The sequence below is a fragment of the Fragaria vesca genome, linkage group LG5 (genome assembly GCF_000184155.1).
Source record: "Fragaria vesca subsp. vesca linkage group LG5, FraVesHawaii_1.0, whole genome shotgun sequence".
Lineage (NCBI taxonomy): Eukaryota > Viridiplantae > Streptophyta > Magnoliopsida > Rosales > Rosaceae > Fragaria > Fragaria vesca.
This window is the reverse complement of record NC_020495.1, coordinates 7,820,249-7,838,157: the sequence shown is the minus strand read 5'-3', so window position 1 is coordinate 7,838,157 and position 17,909 is coordinate 7,820,249. Positions and strand designations below refer to the sequence as shown.

Sequence of the window (17,909 nt, the reverse complement as noted above, 5' to 3'; positions counted from 1 at the left end):
TCATAGAACAAAAAAAAAAAAAAAAAAAAAAACCAACTTATCATCAGAAAAGTCAAGTTTCCAAGAGTACCCAAAACCAGTTTTACAACACCACAGTTTTCATATCAATTTTTCTTCTGACAACAGAACCTATACGTCATGTTCCAATGGGCAATGGCTGCTCAAAGTGAGTAAAAAGCTGGACCTCAACGCGTGAAACGCCCATGCCCGTTATCATTGCAAGAATAAATAACAAGTTGGTGTTTATGGGACTGTAACTAATAAGCGCCCACGTTATTTTTACCATTCCCAGTAAAAACAGGGAAGCTTCAAAGTGCAGAAACAGGTGATTGGTGAGGTGGGGTGCAGAGAATGCATGCTTGAGTGTGATGAAAGATTTTTGAAATTTTGCTAAAACTAATTGAAAGAAAAGGAAGGCTAGCTTAATAATCACCTTGATTTAGTTCAGAAGAAACCAAATCAATGAGATTAACGTGTGCATACCTGAGAAAATGCCCACAAATCAGCATAACAAACAAAGTGAAAGGTATGGCAAAACGTGAAGTAAACTACAAAAAGATCATATTATATGGAAAAGCTAGAGCCTTTCATCAAATGAATGCAGTCACATATTGTTACCAATATATTTACCAGATTATTTTCTTTTTCTTTTGATTTCAATCATGTCATATATCATATATGCCAAGTTCATCAATATTATTGGACCACAAATTCTTTGTTTGGGTATTGGACCAAAATGAGGCTGGGGGCAACAGAGTGTAGTATATACCAAAGTACCAGAATGGTCATAAATGTGGTAGTTTTTTGACTTTCGAATGAGTCCCTTGACTGAAATGCAACCATTATTAGTAATGGTAAGCTAATAAAGAATTAGGTCATTTACATGACAAACTTGAATTGCCTAGGTCGATGAGATACTAAATATCATGTTACATACCATGTTTTTTCTTACGGTGAAAAACTCTAAAATATATCATATTTCAAAATACTGTAAAATTTCATTCTTATTTGATTGATACTCGTACTGTTGAAATGTGCAAGTTGATTTACGAGATGTTCCAAATCTCAGCCATCTATCTCAGCTCCCAACTATGAGCACGAAGTCATTAGACCAAATGAAAGGTGAGCTTTATGAGCCATTTAAATTAGGGATTACTAATGGGTTATGCCTTTTCTTGGCATTAGGGTAACTTGGTATAATGGTACTCATTTTCAGATCCAACACTTGGCTAATACCAGCAAAAGCAACTGTAATTATTATATCCTGCGTTCCTGCTGTACTTAAAAAGAAGCTAGCAGTTCCTTTTCATTTGATACTAGTGTAAGGAACAATGAAATTAATAGATGGAAAATCAAAGATTCTGAAAAGAATAAGAATGATATGTCTTACAAATTAAAAGTAGATTCAAAGAAGACAGAAGGAAAGGAGTAGTTTTAAAGAAAGAAAGTAGATCTAAGACATATGCATGTTTACTTGCTTAGTTTATAAGATTACAGCAAAGTGATGCACTTACATGCATGATGCATCCCTTTCAAATAATACTTTGATTTATTATTTTCCAGAGGTCAATTTCAAAGGCTTCTGTATATTTGGATGTACGTAACTCGACTCAAGTTTGGATTTTACAGAATTATATAACTTTAGAGCTTTGTCTTCTGCAGAATTACTTATTACTTAAGTAACAACTAAAATGGTTATGGTTCGATTCTCACTAGCATATATGTAAAGAACTAAAGATGGGTGGGTATATAATTAAAGAACAAAATAATAATTGCAATAGTTAAATCACGCACTAGTGTATTGATCAAGAAAAATTAAGTCTATGACTCTACGCCCTCAGCTCTGTCAATACATTTTAGCGGTGCGTTACATTGTAAACTTTTATTAGTATCTTATAGTGAGAATTAAGTGAGAACTTTCAAATGAACGATTAGATGACATGCACATTAAAATTTAAAGATATCAATTAATATTTAAAATACTTATTCAACCGTTTATTTAAAAGTCTTCACCTAATCTTTATTATAAGGTTCTCATTTGAAATTTACTCGTTAAAACACTCGATAAAATGTATTTTTTCTAATCAAGATTTTACCTATGTTCACCTAACATTGGTCAAACAAAATGATTAGTGTTGACTGAACCATATTTTTGAATCCCGGTTAAAACTCATTTTACTTATGTTCACCTAACATTGCTCAAACAAAATGAACAGTGTTAAATGAACCACATTTCTGAATCCCGGTTAAAACCCACCACCTTATATGTCATCTAACATTGCTCTCAAACAGATAAGTACGAGAAAAAGAAAAGTAGTGTCATGTAAGTCTACGTTGTAATCGATTAGTGTTGATTGAACCACATTTTTGAATCCTAGTTAAAACTCATTTTACTTATGTTCACCTAACATTGTTCAAACAAAATAAACAGTGTTAAGTGAACAACAGAATCCCGGTTAAAACCCACCACCTTATGTGTCATCTAGCATTGCTCTCAAACAGATTAGTACGAGAAAAAGAAAAGTAGTGTTATGTAAGTCTACCTTGTAATCGATGACTATTATGACTAACACTACCTTGATTAATCACAGTGATACCTCCATGTGAGAACATGCTCTTCAAAGACGTATAACACAAGGTAAGATCTTGTCAACCTTCTCTAAACCAACGTTACTTACAAGGTAAACTTCCATCCGCTCATAAACACCTACATAAACATCTAGTAAACAACCAAAAAGCCATCCTTAACTCTCTCTCTCAAAGGAAATGGGAGAGGCTTCAAAACAAGTAGATCTTGCTACTGTTCTAGGAATCTCAATCAAGGAAGATCAGACACAAAGAAGTGAAACAACAACAGGTCATCAAACCCAGACAGTTGATACTACCCCAATATGGAAACCAAGTCCCCAGCACAATGGCAGCACGCTGTACGATTCATTTGAGCTTCGAGCTGTGACTCTACAACTTAACAGAGCGATTCAAGGCTCGAGAGCACCCACTTCGCCTCTCTACATGTACTGCTTCAATTCACCCTTGTACAGAGAAGGTTTGGATCGGATGCGCAAAGCAAGCGTTAAGGCACGAAAGAAAATTTTGTGCTCGGAGGCGTCTACAGCCTGCGAGAGAAAGTCGAGCACAGAGGCTACAAAGGGGTTTGTGTCAAGAGCATGGAATAAAGTGAAGCAAGGTCTTGTGAGGAACAAGCAAAGGAACTTTTGAAGGTTAATAAAGTCCTCTCCTCAACATTTTAGCAGTTAGATCGAGCTGTTGGAGTTTTCAGTGATGTATAGCTTTAAAATCTTCTTAGATATAGGATTTTTATGTACATAGGAGACAGAAGCCTTTCTGAAGGGCCAAAAACAGAGCTAGTGTGCAAGAAGTGAACTGGAGCACTTACTTCTGCAGATTCTAATATACATGTAATTTCGCATCACCCTCAACTGGAATCATTAGCCTTGAAATATATGCCTTTTTTCCAATTCATATAGCCATGTAAACTGAAGTGAAGACTGAAAAACAAAGCATGACAATCTCACTCCAAAGTAAAACTATGGAAAAATCTCTCTTTCATTGATGGTAAACAAGGTTCATATACAATCGCACTTTCAGGTAGAAGCATCATGTTTTAGATCACAAAACAAAAGATACATGAGGTGATATGGTGGTATACAACATGTGAATAATTCTAAAAAGAAAAGGAGATAGTAGATACAATCAAAACTTTGATTACTAATTTAAGTACCTATGGACCACTGCTATGTCAGTTTGAGAGCCATTTCTTGAAGAAGAGCTCGCTTCTGTGAAGCGTTGATTACATGGGTTGTTTCAGCATTCTCAAGGACATCGGTGATAATGGCAGCTGCATGACCAAGTGGCTCCTCAGCAGCCCTCTTCAACATGAATGCCTGCACAGGAGTTTAAGGTTATTGACACTGAACATTACAGCGTGATCAATACGCTTCATACAAGTATACATAGAAGCAAGAAAACACAGTGAGAGAGAGGAGGACCTGGCCATGATGAGATATCGATAATGTACAAGGTTGCTGAAACCAAGGTTCCCCATCAATCTGAACAGGAAATGCCGCAAAAAGCTGTATCCTAATTGACTGGCCCTGCGCAAGTCTGCGAGCACGAGAAAGCCCAACCTGTTCCCACAAAACACAAAAATTCAGAAAACATTTCCACATACATCCCAAATTCCATAGTTCAAGCTTGAATTGACTAATCAAACTTATGCACTGTAGTTGATAACTAGGTACTCAAAATTGCCTAACAATTATTTATGCTAGAATAACAACTACCGTAAGAAGTTTCATATCCTAATACATGGATAAGCCAAACTTGTAAAACCAGAAACCCAACTTACCTGTAGTTTCCCAAGGTGCCATGTTCCAGATATGCTCACAACCTCAAGAATTTTGTCATGCATGGATTGCGGATCAAAATTATCATACGTTTCATCTTCATTTTGCCACAAATCTACGCCACCCATGTAGCTTCCAATATTAGCAACAAGTACACCTTCTGCATCCTGCAAATTTATCTATATCTTAGAGACTGTTCAACACGTAGAATCTCAAACTTGCCAACCATCCTTTATCCAACCATCCATAGCTTAAGAAATGCAGTGATGATTTTGGAATTAGAAATCAGTACGTGTTATCCACACTCACCTCAGGGACCTCTATCTCAACACCATCTACTTCAACCCGAACTTGCCAAGGAAAGTCTACAAATGTTCTATCCATTATACCCTTGGCCCCTTCTCTTGCATAAAGGACTTTATTCATGAACTGCAGGTATATATAACAATTAAAAATAGGTCAAAGTCTGAAGGAGAATAGCTTAAAACTAAGACTCTAAATCAAATTAGTAACAAAAAAATAATAGATCTAAAATGTGATCCACACGGTATGATATTGATTTCAATTGCTTCCCTTTTCAAAAGTTACTATCACATAGCTAGCCTCCGTTCCTTGGGGAAGTTTGATCTTAAACAACTGTAACTATATTTGGGTTAAGGCTTGACATTACCTGATTATAGAACTTCTCTGGGTTCTCCTCACGAAGATTATGAATGTCCAGAGCAACCTTAGCATCACATCCGATTCCTGCAAATGAAGATTGCCAGAGCTGGTTAGCAGTGGGAGCACATGATAGTCCACACAGTGATACAGTATGTAGAGCAGAAATAAAGAAACACTGAAGTAGTAATAATCCTAATGCAGGTAGTAGTAATTACATGTTGTTGAATCCCAACCAAAACCATATTGAGCCAAAACCAGATGACATGTTAAGCCAAACTCTCAGAATAGTAGTAACTTTTACATCAGATGGGCTAGCTTTGATTACCCCAAAATCAAGTGATTTGTAGATTGACAAGTTTGGGGTTGTAACTCAATTTATATTCAGCGTGTACAGAAAATAAGAGGTGTCAAGATGTAAAGCCAAGCAGAGACTTCACAAAACTATTCTGCGAGTTTAACTGAACTCTGAGTTGAGCCAGAGCACAGATGAAAACATATAAACCAAAAAATAAAAAAATAAAATGCCAGACAAATCGAACCAACGAAAATTGTTCATACCACTTATAAACCAGATACCTAAGCTAATATGATAACTTACCAAGGTAATTGTTCATAAATTTTGGCGGTTGAAGTTGCTTTCCCTGTTGACTTAAAATTGCTACTTTCCACCGGTCAAGAATGGTTACAGCTGCATGCTCTATGTGGTGCAAAACAGTGCAAAGGCCTCCCTGTCTCTCCACTGAACCCAAACCACCTCCCCACGATAAAACTCTAGCCAGATCATTCCCTGTTCCAGCAGGAAGAATAGCAACTGGAGGAGGAGAGACAAAATTTTGCTTCTCGATGGCATCCAGAACCCAGCCAACTGTACCATCTCCCCCACAAACAAGAACTCTGAAGTGTGGCACCTTTCTGAATAAGTACAGACCCACCTCTGGCCCCTGTGCTGAACTCAGTTCAAATACCTACATGGAACACACGGATCACACAAGAATCAGACAGTAAAATATAACATATGTGAAGAGAAGAAAACTACACCAATCTCCCTGTAATTCAATTTGATACATAGCTCCATATCTCATACTGATAAATGTTTAGCACTCAGCAGTTAGAGAATACTTCTTTACAGTTTCCTGCCACTTTGAAGGAATAGGCTGGAAGGTCACAATCTTTATTTCGTAAAGCAAGTACACAGTAGAAATCAAACCTGGATGGGGTTGAGAAGAATGTTCAAACGTTGTCTCAGGGAATTCCCACGCTGAGCTCCACTCTTCTTGTTGATGAAAACCAACAAGGGTCTTGCATCAGACGACAAATCAATTAACTCATATCTTTGTTTCATCCGTAGAGACTCTTCCTTCTTATTCATAGATGAGCTCTTTTGGATACTGGGCTTAGAATCCAATTTGTTATCTACATCAGTATCTCGGTGCTGCAAATCCACATCCACAACACCGTTGCAATTTTCCTCCATTTCATGAGAACCATTAACAGCTTGATTAGTATCAGCTGTGCTTTCGGTAGACATATCCCCAGTACTGCCACTATTTCCAGTCCCAGTAGAGATTGTATTTCCATGCTTGTACTTCTTGCTCTGACTTCTAATACTTGCACGCACTGTAGATGCTATCTCATTGGCTCCATGAGTAATTGAGCTCAAAAATCCACCTGACGGAGTCTGGTTCAATTCCTTAACATGAAGGGGTGATAGAATCAACCTTCTGAACGGACCTAAATCACACACATCACCAGTTTCATTGGACATGCTACTGTGGCAATCAACATGTACCAGTCGTTGACACCACAGGCAGCACCATATTGGGGATCCGCTAAGAAAGGAACCACTACAGGGCTCTTCACAATAGCTGCAGAAAGAAGTCTCATCGGGTTGGTCTGAAACCTCAGTCCAACGGACAGCCCATTGGTGCATTACACGCTCATAACCAATCATGGATACACACTTGCAGTCCTTTTGTGCACTAGAAGAGCATCCTAGATGAGCCGCTGCATCACAAATACTGCAACGGTGCAGAAAACTGTCTGAAGCTGACAGAGGCCCGAGGGTTTGAGAAGGGCCAGTGGTATTGAAACAAACACAGCAATTAAAGTTCTTTCCACGAGATACAGATTCTAAAACCCAAGTATGAGGAGCTACAGGAACTTTGTGACGTGCTTTTGGATTTTTCTTTGACCTGGCTATGGCTTTCATCCAACTTAGATTGATATTTCTCCTCCATTGGAAGGCAGAATAGGCTATAGTCAAAATCCCGACTAGGGCAGCAACAAGGCAAGATACAATAAATAGGCAATCAGTCGGATTCTTGTTGTTCCAATTGGAGAAAAACAAATCCATATCTCCATCTTCATCCATCCTTAGTCACTACCTCCTTAATCTACATACACAAGTACATAATCTGTCAACTCCCCTCCCACCAACAACAACACACCAGCTTAATTAGCACGCGAATCAAACTTATATATCTTCCAACCTATAAACTTATTCAACCACCCGACTCATCAGATGACTTGACTGATCCTTCAGGCCGAATAATGCTTACGATAACATAACCACTCCAACCTATTCGAAACAGAAACTGATCAATAACAGGAATATTCATTTCCAAACATTTCGAAAATCAGAGGCAAAAGCCACATTATCTACTTAACTGTTATCACTACATAATCTCCACCATAAATGAGTGCTAGTTTACACATCAAACTCCACAAAATCAAGGCTGCAGTAAAATCAATAAATGTTATAAAATCAAAGCAACAAACAAGTTGAGTTTCTTCTCCAAATTCTCAGGCAACGAAGCAAGTAATCCAGCAAACAGAAGCACATAGATACATTCTAGCGTGTATATATATACATACGGTGAAAATCTGAAACGAAAATTGATTGTATCACAGGAAAAGAAAGATCATTGAAAAATGAAAAACGAGAACTTACAGTGACGACGGAGATGGATCGCGACGGCGGCGGAGGCGAGGAGAGGAAACCCTAGCTCTTGATCGGCGCAGAGAGAGAGGGAGGAAGCTAAAGAGTGTAGGAATCGAAGCAAAACTCAAATCCAGGGACAAAGCAAATGCCTTTCGTAATGTTATTATTATTATTTTTATTTTTATTTTTTATTTTAATTAATTTGGGTTTTAAGATTCTAAATGGGGATGGTGGTGGGTGTTCTAGAGAGGGCGCGTAGAGGTATCACTACGAATCTATTTGCCGACTGAGGCGGAGACCCCTTTTGTGGGTCCCCGCGGTGCACAGGTGGCTTGTATGGGACTTGACACTTTGATTGCTCTGGCCTCTGTGTGGGGGACGGGGTGCCTTATTCTGGCCGACATAAAAATAATTTCACTCATTTTCTTTTTTTTTCGTTTTTCTTTTTCTTTTTTATCAACAACCTCGATATTCTTCTAAAACAACCTCGATTAATTTAGTATCTCAAAAAAAAAAGATATTATTTTAGAAAATCATACTGTAAAACCATGTACAATGTGAAGTTGTAACTAATGTAATAGTCACTAGCCTCAAGTATTGGCTATTGATTAGGACCCTCTATGAACCAGTTTGAATGGCACACAAGGACACTCTAAATCTATCAAGTAAATCAACCAGTTTGAAAGGAAATCAACCAAGTAACCAACCACATTGTTCCTCAGCCGATGGTGAAAGTTCCTCAGCCGATGATTCACTTTCACCAGGTGACTGGGAAGAGAGAAAGAGACCGAAACATGTCACCAAAAGACTCTACTAAGGCAAATATGGGTTGTATCAAATTACCGGATTATATTTGTGGATAAATGGATCATGTGCTTAAAACATTTTTTCATCAAAAAAAAAAATTCGAGAAACTCATATGGATAAACAAAACTCCCACGACGACATGCTTAACCATTCAACATTTGAAGAATGCACTAGCTCCGCCAGGTGAGAAATGTGCCTCCTTGTGATCTCTGGTCTTGAATTCTTTTGTGGCGTCGGTAACAACATGATAGGTAGGCAGGAATAGCTATCTGTATTCTATACAGCATCAGATATACCAAAAATGCAATTTGCATGAAACTCAGCTACATTCTGTTTAGGAACTCAAGAGAACCTCTATAAGCTAATGAGAGCAGGCCAGTGCGATTTCTAAAAGAAACAGCATAAAAGGAGAAAGTTGCAAATCATGAAGAATGTATAAGCAGAAAGTTGCAAATTTCTCGGTATGAAAGATAAACATTTGTTGACCACTGCGGATTAAATGTAAGGTGTGAGCTCACATTCCATATGAAACCATGTAGATAGATCAAGCTGTAGATAATAGGAATAGGTTTTCATAAACAAAACTTCAGCTAGGAAGGACATAGTACTCTACTACATTGAAATGAAAAATAATAACCAACCATACTCATTTGTAAAAGTGACAGTCTAACATAAAACAATCAAAAACCATCCCATATCTGTCTCTCAATCTTAAACGCAAATAGTTCCTAGATCATTTTGCATAACCAAGCCATATAAGTTGATGTCTCAGATGGCAACAACGATCCGTCCAGCAACTTGGTCCAAATCCCGCTGACCGCTGGGTGTGATTTTCCTTCCACTGTACAGAACAAATATTGTTTAATAACATAGAATTACAGGACTACTTTCAGAAATCAACTTGTCAAACAATAGATATTGCAAAAATGTACACATAATACTGAAGTTATGTGAAAGAAACATACCCCTTGGGGTCAATCTCAACAATCTTCAACTGCTCTAATTGCTGAAGAATGTGACGAGCAATACCACCACTGCTCTTACAGAAATGCGGTGGACGACTACCATTCCTCTTGCTTCCTCCATAGATCCTACGGAAGGCACCAACACCAAGACCACCCCTCAAGTAGATTTTCCTTGCCATAGATGCTGCAAAGAGAAGTCATTTACGATGAAAAAATGGAGTTTTTCAATAATGTGAGAGATTGTGTGTGGGGTGAATAAAGGGAGGATGAAATCTGCAATCTGCATACCAGCTCTGATGAAGTACCAATCAGGGTCATAAGGAGCCAGCTCCTTAAATGTAGCAGTCTTCACGATGTCAGTCCACTCAGGGAGCTCAATCTACATCAATGTAGAATATAAGTTATCAGCAAGGTAGCAATTACAGCTTGCAACAAATAACAGCTGATGTAGACAGAACAACACTTTTCAAACTCTTGAAAGAAATTTAAGACATAGCATTATGAGAATTAAGTAATCCATGGAAGCAACAGAACCAAACTTTCACTGAATTTGTTTATCGTTCAAGAGAAGTGGACATGATGTTCGCTGAGGAAATAAATCTACACAGAGCAGCTAATACACCAACTCAGAAAGAAACAAGACATAATAGGTCCAGTTTACACTGAAGCCTGTTATAATGCCTGTATCTTTTTTCTCTTTCTCTTCAGATGACCCGTAAAAACACAGTTTACACTGTATTAGGGTCAGTCATACCAATTCAGCTGAGGTAAAATATGAGCACGAAACTGTTTCCTACCTATTTACAACCTAAAAAGGTAGAAATCTGTTTCAGATTGCAGATAAACACAAAGTCATCGAAGCACACAAACCAATCCCTACCTCTCTTCAAAATTAAAAACCAATATACTAGATTCAAACTCTTCTCCCCGTCAGCCGTATCAAATAGCTACCATTCATTTTCGAAAGCCATATATAAAGAACTCAAACAGCACAACCAAAACTAACACCAAATCTTGAACGCAAAATCTACACAGATCCTTTCATACACAGTCAGTAATTGCAGAATCACACAAACATGCATATAAACAGAGGCACAGGAGAGAGAGAGAGACTGACCTTGCCGGATCGCTTAAGATGAGCGGCGTAGGCCTTGACGAACTCATGAGGGGACACGTCTTTGACTTTGTTAGCCGTCGCCATTTTTCGCTTCTGCTTCTTCTTCTTTCTGCTGCTGCGGCGGAGCTCACCTGCGACTTGTGCCTATGAGAGAGAGGAGTGTGAGGTTTGCGATTAGGGTTTAATTTATTTGGGGAGTCCATTGTGGTTTCTGAATGAAAGTACGTGCTTGCCCTTCGTTTCTTTCACGAATAACAGGCTGGGCTCTGATTGCTTGGTTGTTGGGTTCAATGATAAGGCTGGGGTTCTGGCCCAAAATCTGTCTCGCCCAGCCCGCTTGTGAGCTCATGTGGATTTTATTGGTCTTTGAATCAATGAATTGATGATTCATAGTTTTCGACTTTTCGTACTGTTTTGTTCATCAGAAACGTATGCAATTGGTTCATGGGTTCTTTGTGACACTGCTTGATACAAGTTATTACTACTTGATACTTGTTATATTGCGACTCCAGAGTACCATGTGCTTAAAAGTTATAATCTCTTAATAAAACAAAGTTTAGTTCTTTACATGCAATGTTGTTTAGAATATTGGAGGAAACTAAAAAAATCAAGCAATACTCACATCTTGTCATTCTAGCTTGATATAACGTACCAGATAGTTAACCACTGCAAGGTGGTCTAATGGTTCTTACCTAATTAGGTGTGTTCCTTTAGTTACCTCCTTCTTCTGAGGATTGCATCAGGACAACCACTTACTCTGTTTGAAACAGCAAATGACTCTTGGTACTCTCATTATCCTATATAAATAATTTAGTTGGACATTATAATAGACAACTTATCTGAAACTGGTTTTAACTTTTTTCGCTGGGGTCTTTTGCACCTAGTTTCACATGTCCTAGCAAGTACTATGTGGTACGTCTTCTGTCCGTCTCCAGAAGATGCCAACACAATTTTCGCTGAGATGACACAACAGCTTGTCCCTAAGGTACGTGGATTCAGAATCGAAGACGCAACAACTTGTCTCTAAAGTGGATGTAGAATAGGGGTTCAAGACAGTTCCATATCTCTTAGGAAAGATGCCTATCAATGTGGATGTGGGAGGATACAGTGAATATCTGTTACGAGAAATCTTAATTAGCAGGTTAATTAGGGTTATTTTGAATCTTCCCTGATTTTATTTTAAGCAACGTCTCCTTTTTCTGTCTCTAAGTGCTTGTTGTTTGTGCCTGTTGGTACTGCTTTTTACTTCTCTGGTTACATACAATTCAATTCTGAATTCTCCTTTTCATTCATCAGCATAAAAAGACGACGCCGCTTGAACACACTGGAGCAACATAGTCACCAAATAGAAACACAATCCTTTGTAGCAGTTATCTTTTATGTTGTATCGACGCAGTTATCTTTATTGGAATTTTTGATGTGATATTTCAAAATACAAAAATTATTTATTGAGGTTAATTGTAGTCAATTAATTGGTGCTTTGATTTCCAACATAACCTTCATTCCATAAATATGTCTGTTACAATTGTAACACATATTAACTCTTTCTTGTCCGTTACAAAGACTAAAGTTATGATTAATTAATGCTCAGTATCATGACTTGTAACCAATCTTCCTTGTTGAGCTATATATATATATCCCTATCTTCATGACCATGACATATACATATATAACAGTTGTACATTATCACTATAATATTCTTCTCGTCGGTCTTCTCATTCTACTTGATCATATGCTCTCTTATTCATCTTTCAAGTGCCAAAGAAAGTTATCAAGCGGTTCTAGGATCCGAGTATTGCGAGTGTACACTTACGAGGATCAACGGTTATTGTACCCTGGAGGGTAGACGCCATAAACCTATTACACCGAGACATTGTCTCCGAGGGGCGAAATCTACTCTTAAGGGCAGTGTTTACACGCCTCAACCTTAAACATTTTCCTGAACAAGTGTTTGACTCAAGCTTCATAATCAAAGATAAGTATTTATATTTTGTTAATTTATTGTTATTTTGGCATCATTATAAGTATTATTATTTGTTAATAATTTTGAGTATTCATGTGATTTTGTAGGTGACAAAATCTGATGGCGTTATTAACATCCATCGACCCAAATCTTCCAACAATCTTTTATGTTGTATCGACCGCCCCTTATCCATAATTGCTTCTACCAATTTTTTATTACAGCCTTTTCTACCAATCTGCCCATTCTACAAGGTCGATCAATTTCAATGGAGGGGCTGAACTTGCTGAACTTTGAAAATTTCATGTTCGTTCAAACTTCAAGTCTATAGCATATCCAATTTTATTGGTAACTTAGAATATAGTTTAAACTCTTGGGGGAGTCACTTCTAAGAAGATACAGACCGATCCAATCGAGTCATCTGAGTAACCAAAATGTTCAGCTGCCAGAAACAAAAGAACCCACCACAGCTGAGTCTCAGTGACTGTGGCCGATGCGTGGCCGATGCCAATCCAGCAGTTCACAACGATCAATTAACAATCTCACAACTGAGTTTATATGGCTTTGATCAACATTGACTACATGTCTACATTATATGGCTTTGGCTTTGATCATGACTACATACAGGTTCTAGTCTTTGGTACATGTATAGCGTCAGTGTGTAATATCGAACATATATGTTTTGCCATTTGAGGCTACAGAAAATATGGCAATTTCAAACACTCCACGTAGAGTCGACAAGAAAGATGGATCGGTAAACAAGGCATGCCACAACACATATTACATTAGATGAAGCCAGAATCCTCTTACGAGTTAAACAACCATGAACCATAGGTTTTTAGCCTAGTCCACATGCACACTGTAACTAAGTTCCCAATATCCAGAAGACAGGTAGATCATAGGATTGCTAACATATTCATATAGGGAGATAAGTAATGTAGACGGTTAAACACGACTCATACATATGAGTTACTTGGTCTTGGGGCGGAAGATGGGGAAATTGAATATAGGCTTGGCCCCTTGAGTATCCTTCTTCGGGCAGTCCTCCTCCAAGTGAGCCGCGCCACAATAGGTGCAAAACATCTTAACAACATAGCTTCTAACTCCACTCCCAGGGACGTAAGAACCCCATGTACATCCCTCTGGTAAAGTTTCTGGAAGCTTTTTTTTAACCCCGTACAAGGTTTAGGAACTTTTTCCATCATAGCTTGGACGAAGTCGTCCGTACTCTTACTCCAAATTTCGTCTGGCGGGAGATTTCGATCTTCAGGAGTCGAATATAAGCGGGCTAAATGTTCGTCTGAATAATCTAGATCGGTGTTGTCCGGCTTCGCCTCCTTGGCTTGGTTTGGGTCTGGGTCTGTCGGTGAGGTTGCGAGGACCAGATCCGATGGTGAGGATGTGGGGTTCGGCCTCTTCGCTGGGGTCAGTCCTGGTGGTGAGGATGTGGGTATCAGTTCCGGTGACGAGGGTTGGAGCCTCATGGTCGTCATCGCTGCCTTCGATTAGGGTTTGGCGTCTCCTTCAAGTCGGTCGCTATTTCGATCCCAAAGGAGCAAGGCCTCGATCTTATATATACCATTCCCATTCTTGTTCCCATTCCCATTCCCATTCGGATTTGGACTTTAAATTAGTATATGCCTCGCTTTCTGAATAACGACGACATGCTATTTCAATATAAACGACATGCTATTATTTCTATCACACTCAGTCGCACGGCCCTCTCAAATTCATTTTGAAAATTTTTAACTTTCAAAAATGAAAAAAAGCTTAACTAGGGTTTCTCATCCACCGTTTTTCAAATTAATCTCTCTCTCTCTCTCTCTCTCTCTCTCTAATTTCACTTCCAGCTTTACTTCGCTTCTCTCTCAATCTCTCTGAAATTGATAGCAATTCCATTTATGCTCAGATCGGAGCTCAAGGTACTGTTTTCCTCCATTAATTCTGCTTCGTTTCGTTTGGTTTTCGTCTACTAAATTCATTTATTTCGCTTCACTGGTCTTCGTAACCACTAGCCCTAGATCTTTGCTTTCAAATATTTTTGGTTTGGGGTTGGGTTATGGCGACGGGTACGAAGGTTAGGGTTTCGGTTTTAGTTTCATATTTCAGGATCTAGAAGTTTTGATTAGATTTGGTAAAAATTTGATCGTTATATTTGGTAAATTTTGTTGGAAGATTAAATCAAAACTAGTTTGATTTTACTGTGCTAGCAGTTTTTATTCAATTTAGGTATGGTTGAGTTTGCATATCATTATTAGCTGAGTAATTTTGTTTCCAAATTTCGATTGGTAAATCACGCTTCATGAGTGAGTTTGATTGTAGTTGCATTAATAGACTGTGATGTATAACTTACAGGACTGTAAAGGGTAGAGGTGTACATACAGCTGTGAAGGATGGGTGTCGAGAATTATCATGTAATTGAGCTTGTCGGTGAAGGTTCCTTCGGGAAGGTATACACGGGAAGACGCAAGTTCACAGGCCAGGTACTTATGTTCTGCATTTCTGAAAACTTAATTTTATTTAGTTTTGGTCTTTTTCTCTGATTACATGTTTTTGTGGCTGTTTTTCAGACTGTTGCGATGAAATTCATTATGAAATTTAAGACAAGAAATTGAGGTACTAGGCTCATGTTTACTCAAATCTAATCTGTACATCTTCCTTGATTTGGTTAATGCTCATTTCTGTTTTGTTTTGTTTTAATTGTTGTCTGTTGTATGATGTAATCTGCTGTTAAATCTGCAGATTCTAAGGAAGCTGAAGCATGAAAATATCATTGAAATGCTTGATTCCTTTGAAAGCCCACAAGAGTTCTGTGTTGTCACAGAGTTTGCACAAGTATTGATTTCTTCCTTATCTAAAGTACCCTATTTTGACTGTATTCCTTTGGAAGCCCACTAGCATGTTATTGTGGAAAGTAGGAAACTCTGCATATGTTTAAATATCAAGGACTTTCTTTGATATGCAGGGTGAACTATTTGAGATTCTTGAGGATGATAAGCACCTTCCGTTCAAGCAATTGCTAAGCAATTGGTACTTTCTTGTCACCATGCCAGTTTATATCCCATCTCTAATTGTCATACCTTTCCGGTTAGGATTTGATAACTTTCTGTTTACCAAATATTGCAGGTGAGAGCATTGCATTATCTCCATTCAAACCGCATCTTCCACCATGACATGAAACCGCAAAACATTCTCATTGGTGCTGGTTCTATTGTTAAGGTTAATATGTTTACTATTAGTATTCTTATAAGTTTGGGTGTCTATTTACCAGTATCTTTGAAACAATAAGCCCTGAAGGCTGCATAGTATTCTTATAAGTTTGGGCGTTTATTTACCAGTATCTTTGAACAATTAGCCTGAAGGCTACAGCTAAAACTACCGATGTTGGCTGTATTTGTTTGTCAGATCTAGACAAGAAAATCAAAGAATCATAGTCTGTCATTTCCTTTTGTCCATGGAGAAACAAGATGGCCTGTATCAGATTCTTGCGCCGCAAGTTAAGGAAGAAAACAAAGAACAAGTGAGAGCCGTCGCAGAACTTGCAAAGCAATGCCTCAAGTTGAGCAGTGCAGAAAGACCAACAATGGAAGAAGTGGCCAGGGAGTTAAAGAGGCTGTCGGACACTTATCTTACAGTTCATGTTAATTAATTTCTCTGCTCTTCTCCTATCTAGCAGCTATATGTACATGTTTGCTTCTTATATGTGATGCAATATTGTTAATTCAGCTTGCATTCTTTATCTGAACAGACTACGTTGGGAATTGGGACGCAGCAACTAGTATATGTTTCTGAAACAAATCACAAAAGTTACCTAACTAGTATATGTTGCCTTGTTTCATGTCAATGCTCTGCGTGCAATAGCTGGTCTAAGTACTGTGAACATAAATTACATGCTATCAATAATCAATTAATGAATCACAGCCTGGATCAAAAAGATGAACTAGTGGACTTAGTGTCAGAAGTGACCGGACGGCGGAGGGAGGTCCGAGCTCCGTCGTCGCTGCAAAGAAGCTTGAGACCGTGGGCGGTCTGAGTTGCGTTCTGACGTTGTACAAGCTAATCCATATTTTAGGGTTTTTTATGAGTTCATTTGAATGAAAGTAAATTTTTTTTGTTGCACAAATGACTAAATTTTTACTAAAGTTTTAACAAACTATATTATTTTAAGACTATTTTGCCCTCACCTCTTCAACATGAAAAGACTTTGCCGGAACCTCGGACTCCGGTCATCGGAATTTCCCCGATCGTGGGACTCCGGTCACCGAAATTTCTCCAATAACCAGCTACTGACCTCCAGTAACTGGTTCCTGACCCCCAATAACCAGTTACTGATCAGTAACCAGTTACTGACCCCCAGTAATTAAGTTAATCACCGGATTTTGGTCACCGGTCGTCGGATTTTCTCAATAATCAAGTTACTGACCCTTAGGAATCGAGTTACTGACCATAATATCAATTTAAAATCAACATCTCAAACTCTAGAAAATCACTATGGTATGCAGGCACATAGAATGCTAATGTAACTTAATTTAACAAAAACTGACAATTAGAATCCACATTGAAAATCCTCAATATAAAACTCAGCAAAAACCAATTACAAGTCCTAAACCTTGAAACTAAATATGTTCAAATCCCTATAATGATACCACTGGTACTAGCTAGTAAAATTTCACACTTAATGAATCATCGATCTCTTCTCCTCAACCTCTCTTCCAGTACAAATCATTCATTCTCACCGCCTTCTTCCCCAGACTCTGACCACGCAACGCTTCTCCGGCGTTGTCTAATCTCAACGGTAATACCAGTGGCTCCGTCTCGGTTGCGGACCCTTGAGGTAGCGCCGACATGAAATGATCTCAGTGCAATACTTGACCGACGACGGTGGCGACGACGAGCTCACTAGATTGGATTGACGTGGACTTCGTCAATGTGACGAGCCCGGAAGCTCCCGGACCTTGTTGGAGCCGGGGATGAAGCGGCGGGTGGGGCAGCATCAGCGAAGGAGGGCGGCATCGGCGAAGGAGAGAGAGAGAGAGAGAGAGAGAGAGAGAGAGAGAGAGAGAGAGAGAGAGAGAGAGAGAGAGAGAGA

General features: G+C 38.6%; 2 protein-coding genes and 1 pseudogene across 2 annotated transcripts; 1 reads left to right on the top strand and 2 right to left on the bottom strand.

Annotated features, from left to right (window-relative positions):
* Positions 1 to 3,549: 3,549 nt before the first annotated feature.
* Positions 3,550 to 7,441, bottom strand: LOC101292602 (diacylglycerol kinase 1-like). The gene is made up of 7 exons (XM_004299269.1): positions 6,238 to 7,441; positions 5,629 to 5,995; positions 5,038 to 5,114; positions 4,677 to 4,796; positions 4,370 to 4,534; positions 4,011 to 4,148; positions 3,550 to 3,905 (listed from the first exon to the last, which is right to left on the bottom strand). Exons 1-7 carry the CDS (start codon positions 7,399 to 7,401, stop codon positions 3,756 to 3,758), a joined length of 2,181 nt encoding a protein of 726 aa, XP_004299317.1. The 5' UTR covers positions 7,402 to 7,441; the 3' UTR covers positions 3,550 to 3,755.
* A 1,705-nt stretch (positions 7,442 to 9,146) lies between these two features.
* Positions 9,147 to 11,021, bottom strand: LOC101292310 (40S ribosomal protein S19-3-like). The gene is made up of 4 exons (XM_004299268.1): positions 10,861 to 11,021; positions 10,032 to 10,122; positions 9,744 to 9,927; positions 9,147 to 9,619 (listed from the first exon to the last, which is right to left on the bottom strand). The coding sequence occupies exons 1-4, from the start codon at positions 10,942 to 10,944 to the stop codon at positions 9,547 to 9,549; spliced, it is 432 nt and encodes a 143-aa protein (XP_004299316.1). The 5' UTR covers positions 10,945 to 11,021; the 3' UTR covers positions 9,147 to 9,546.
* A 4,192-nt stretch (positions 11,022 to 15,213) lies between these two features.
* LOC101302170 overlaps positions 15,214 to 17,909 on the top strand; it is a 23,946-nt pseudogene continuing 21,250 nt past the window's right edge.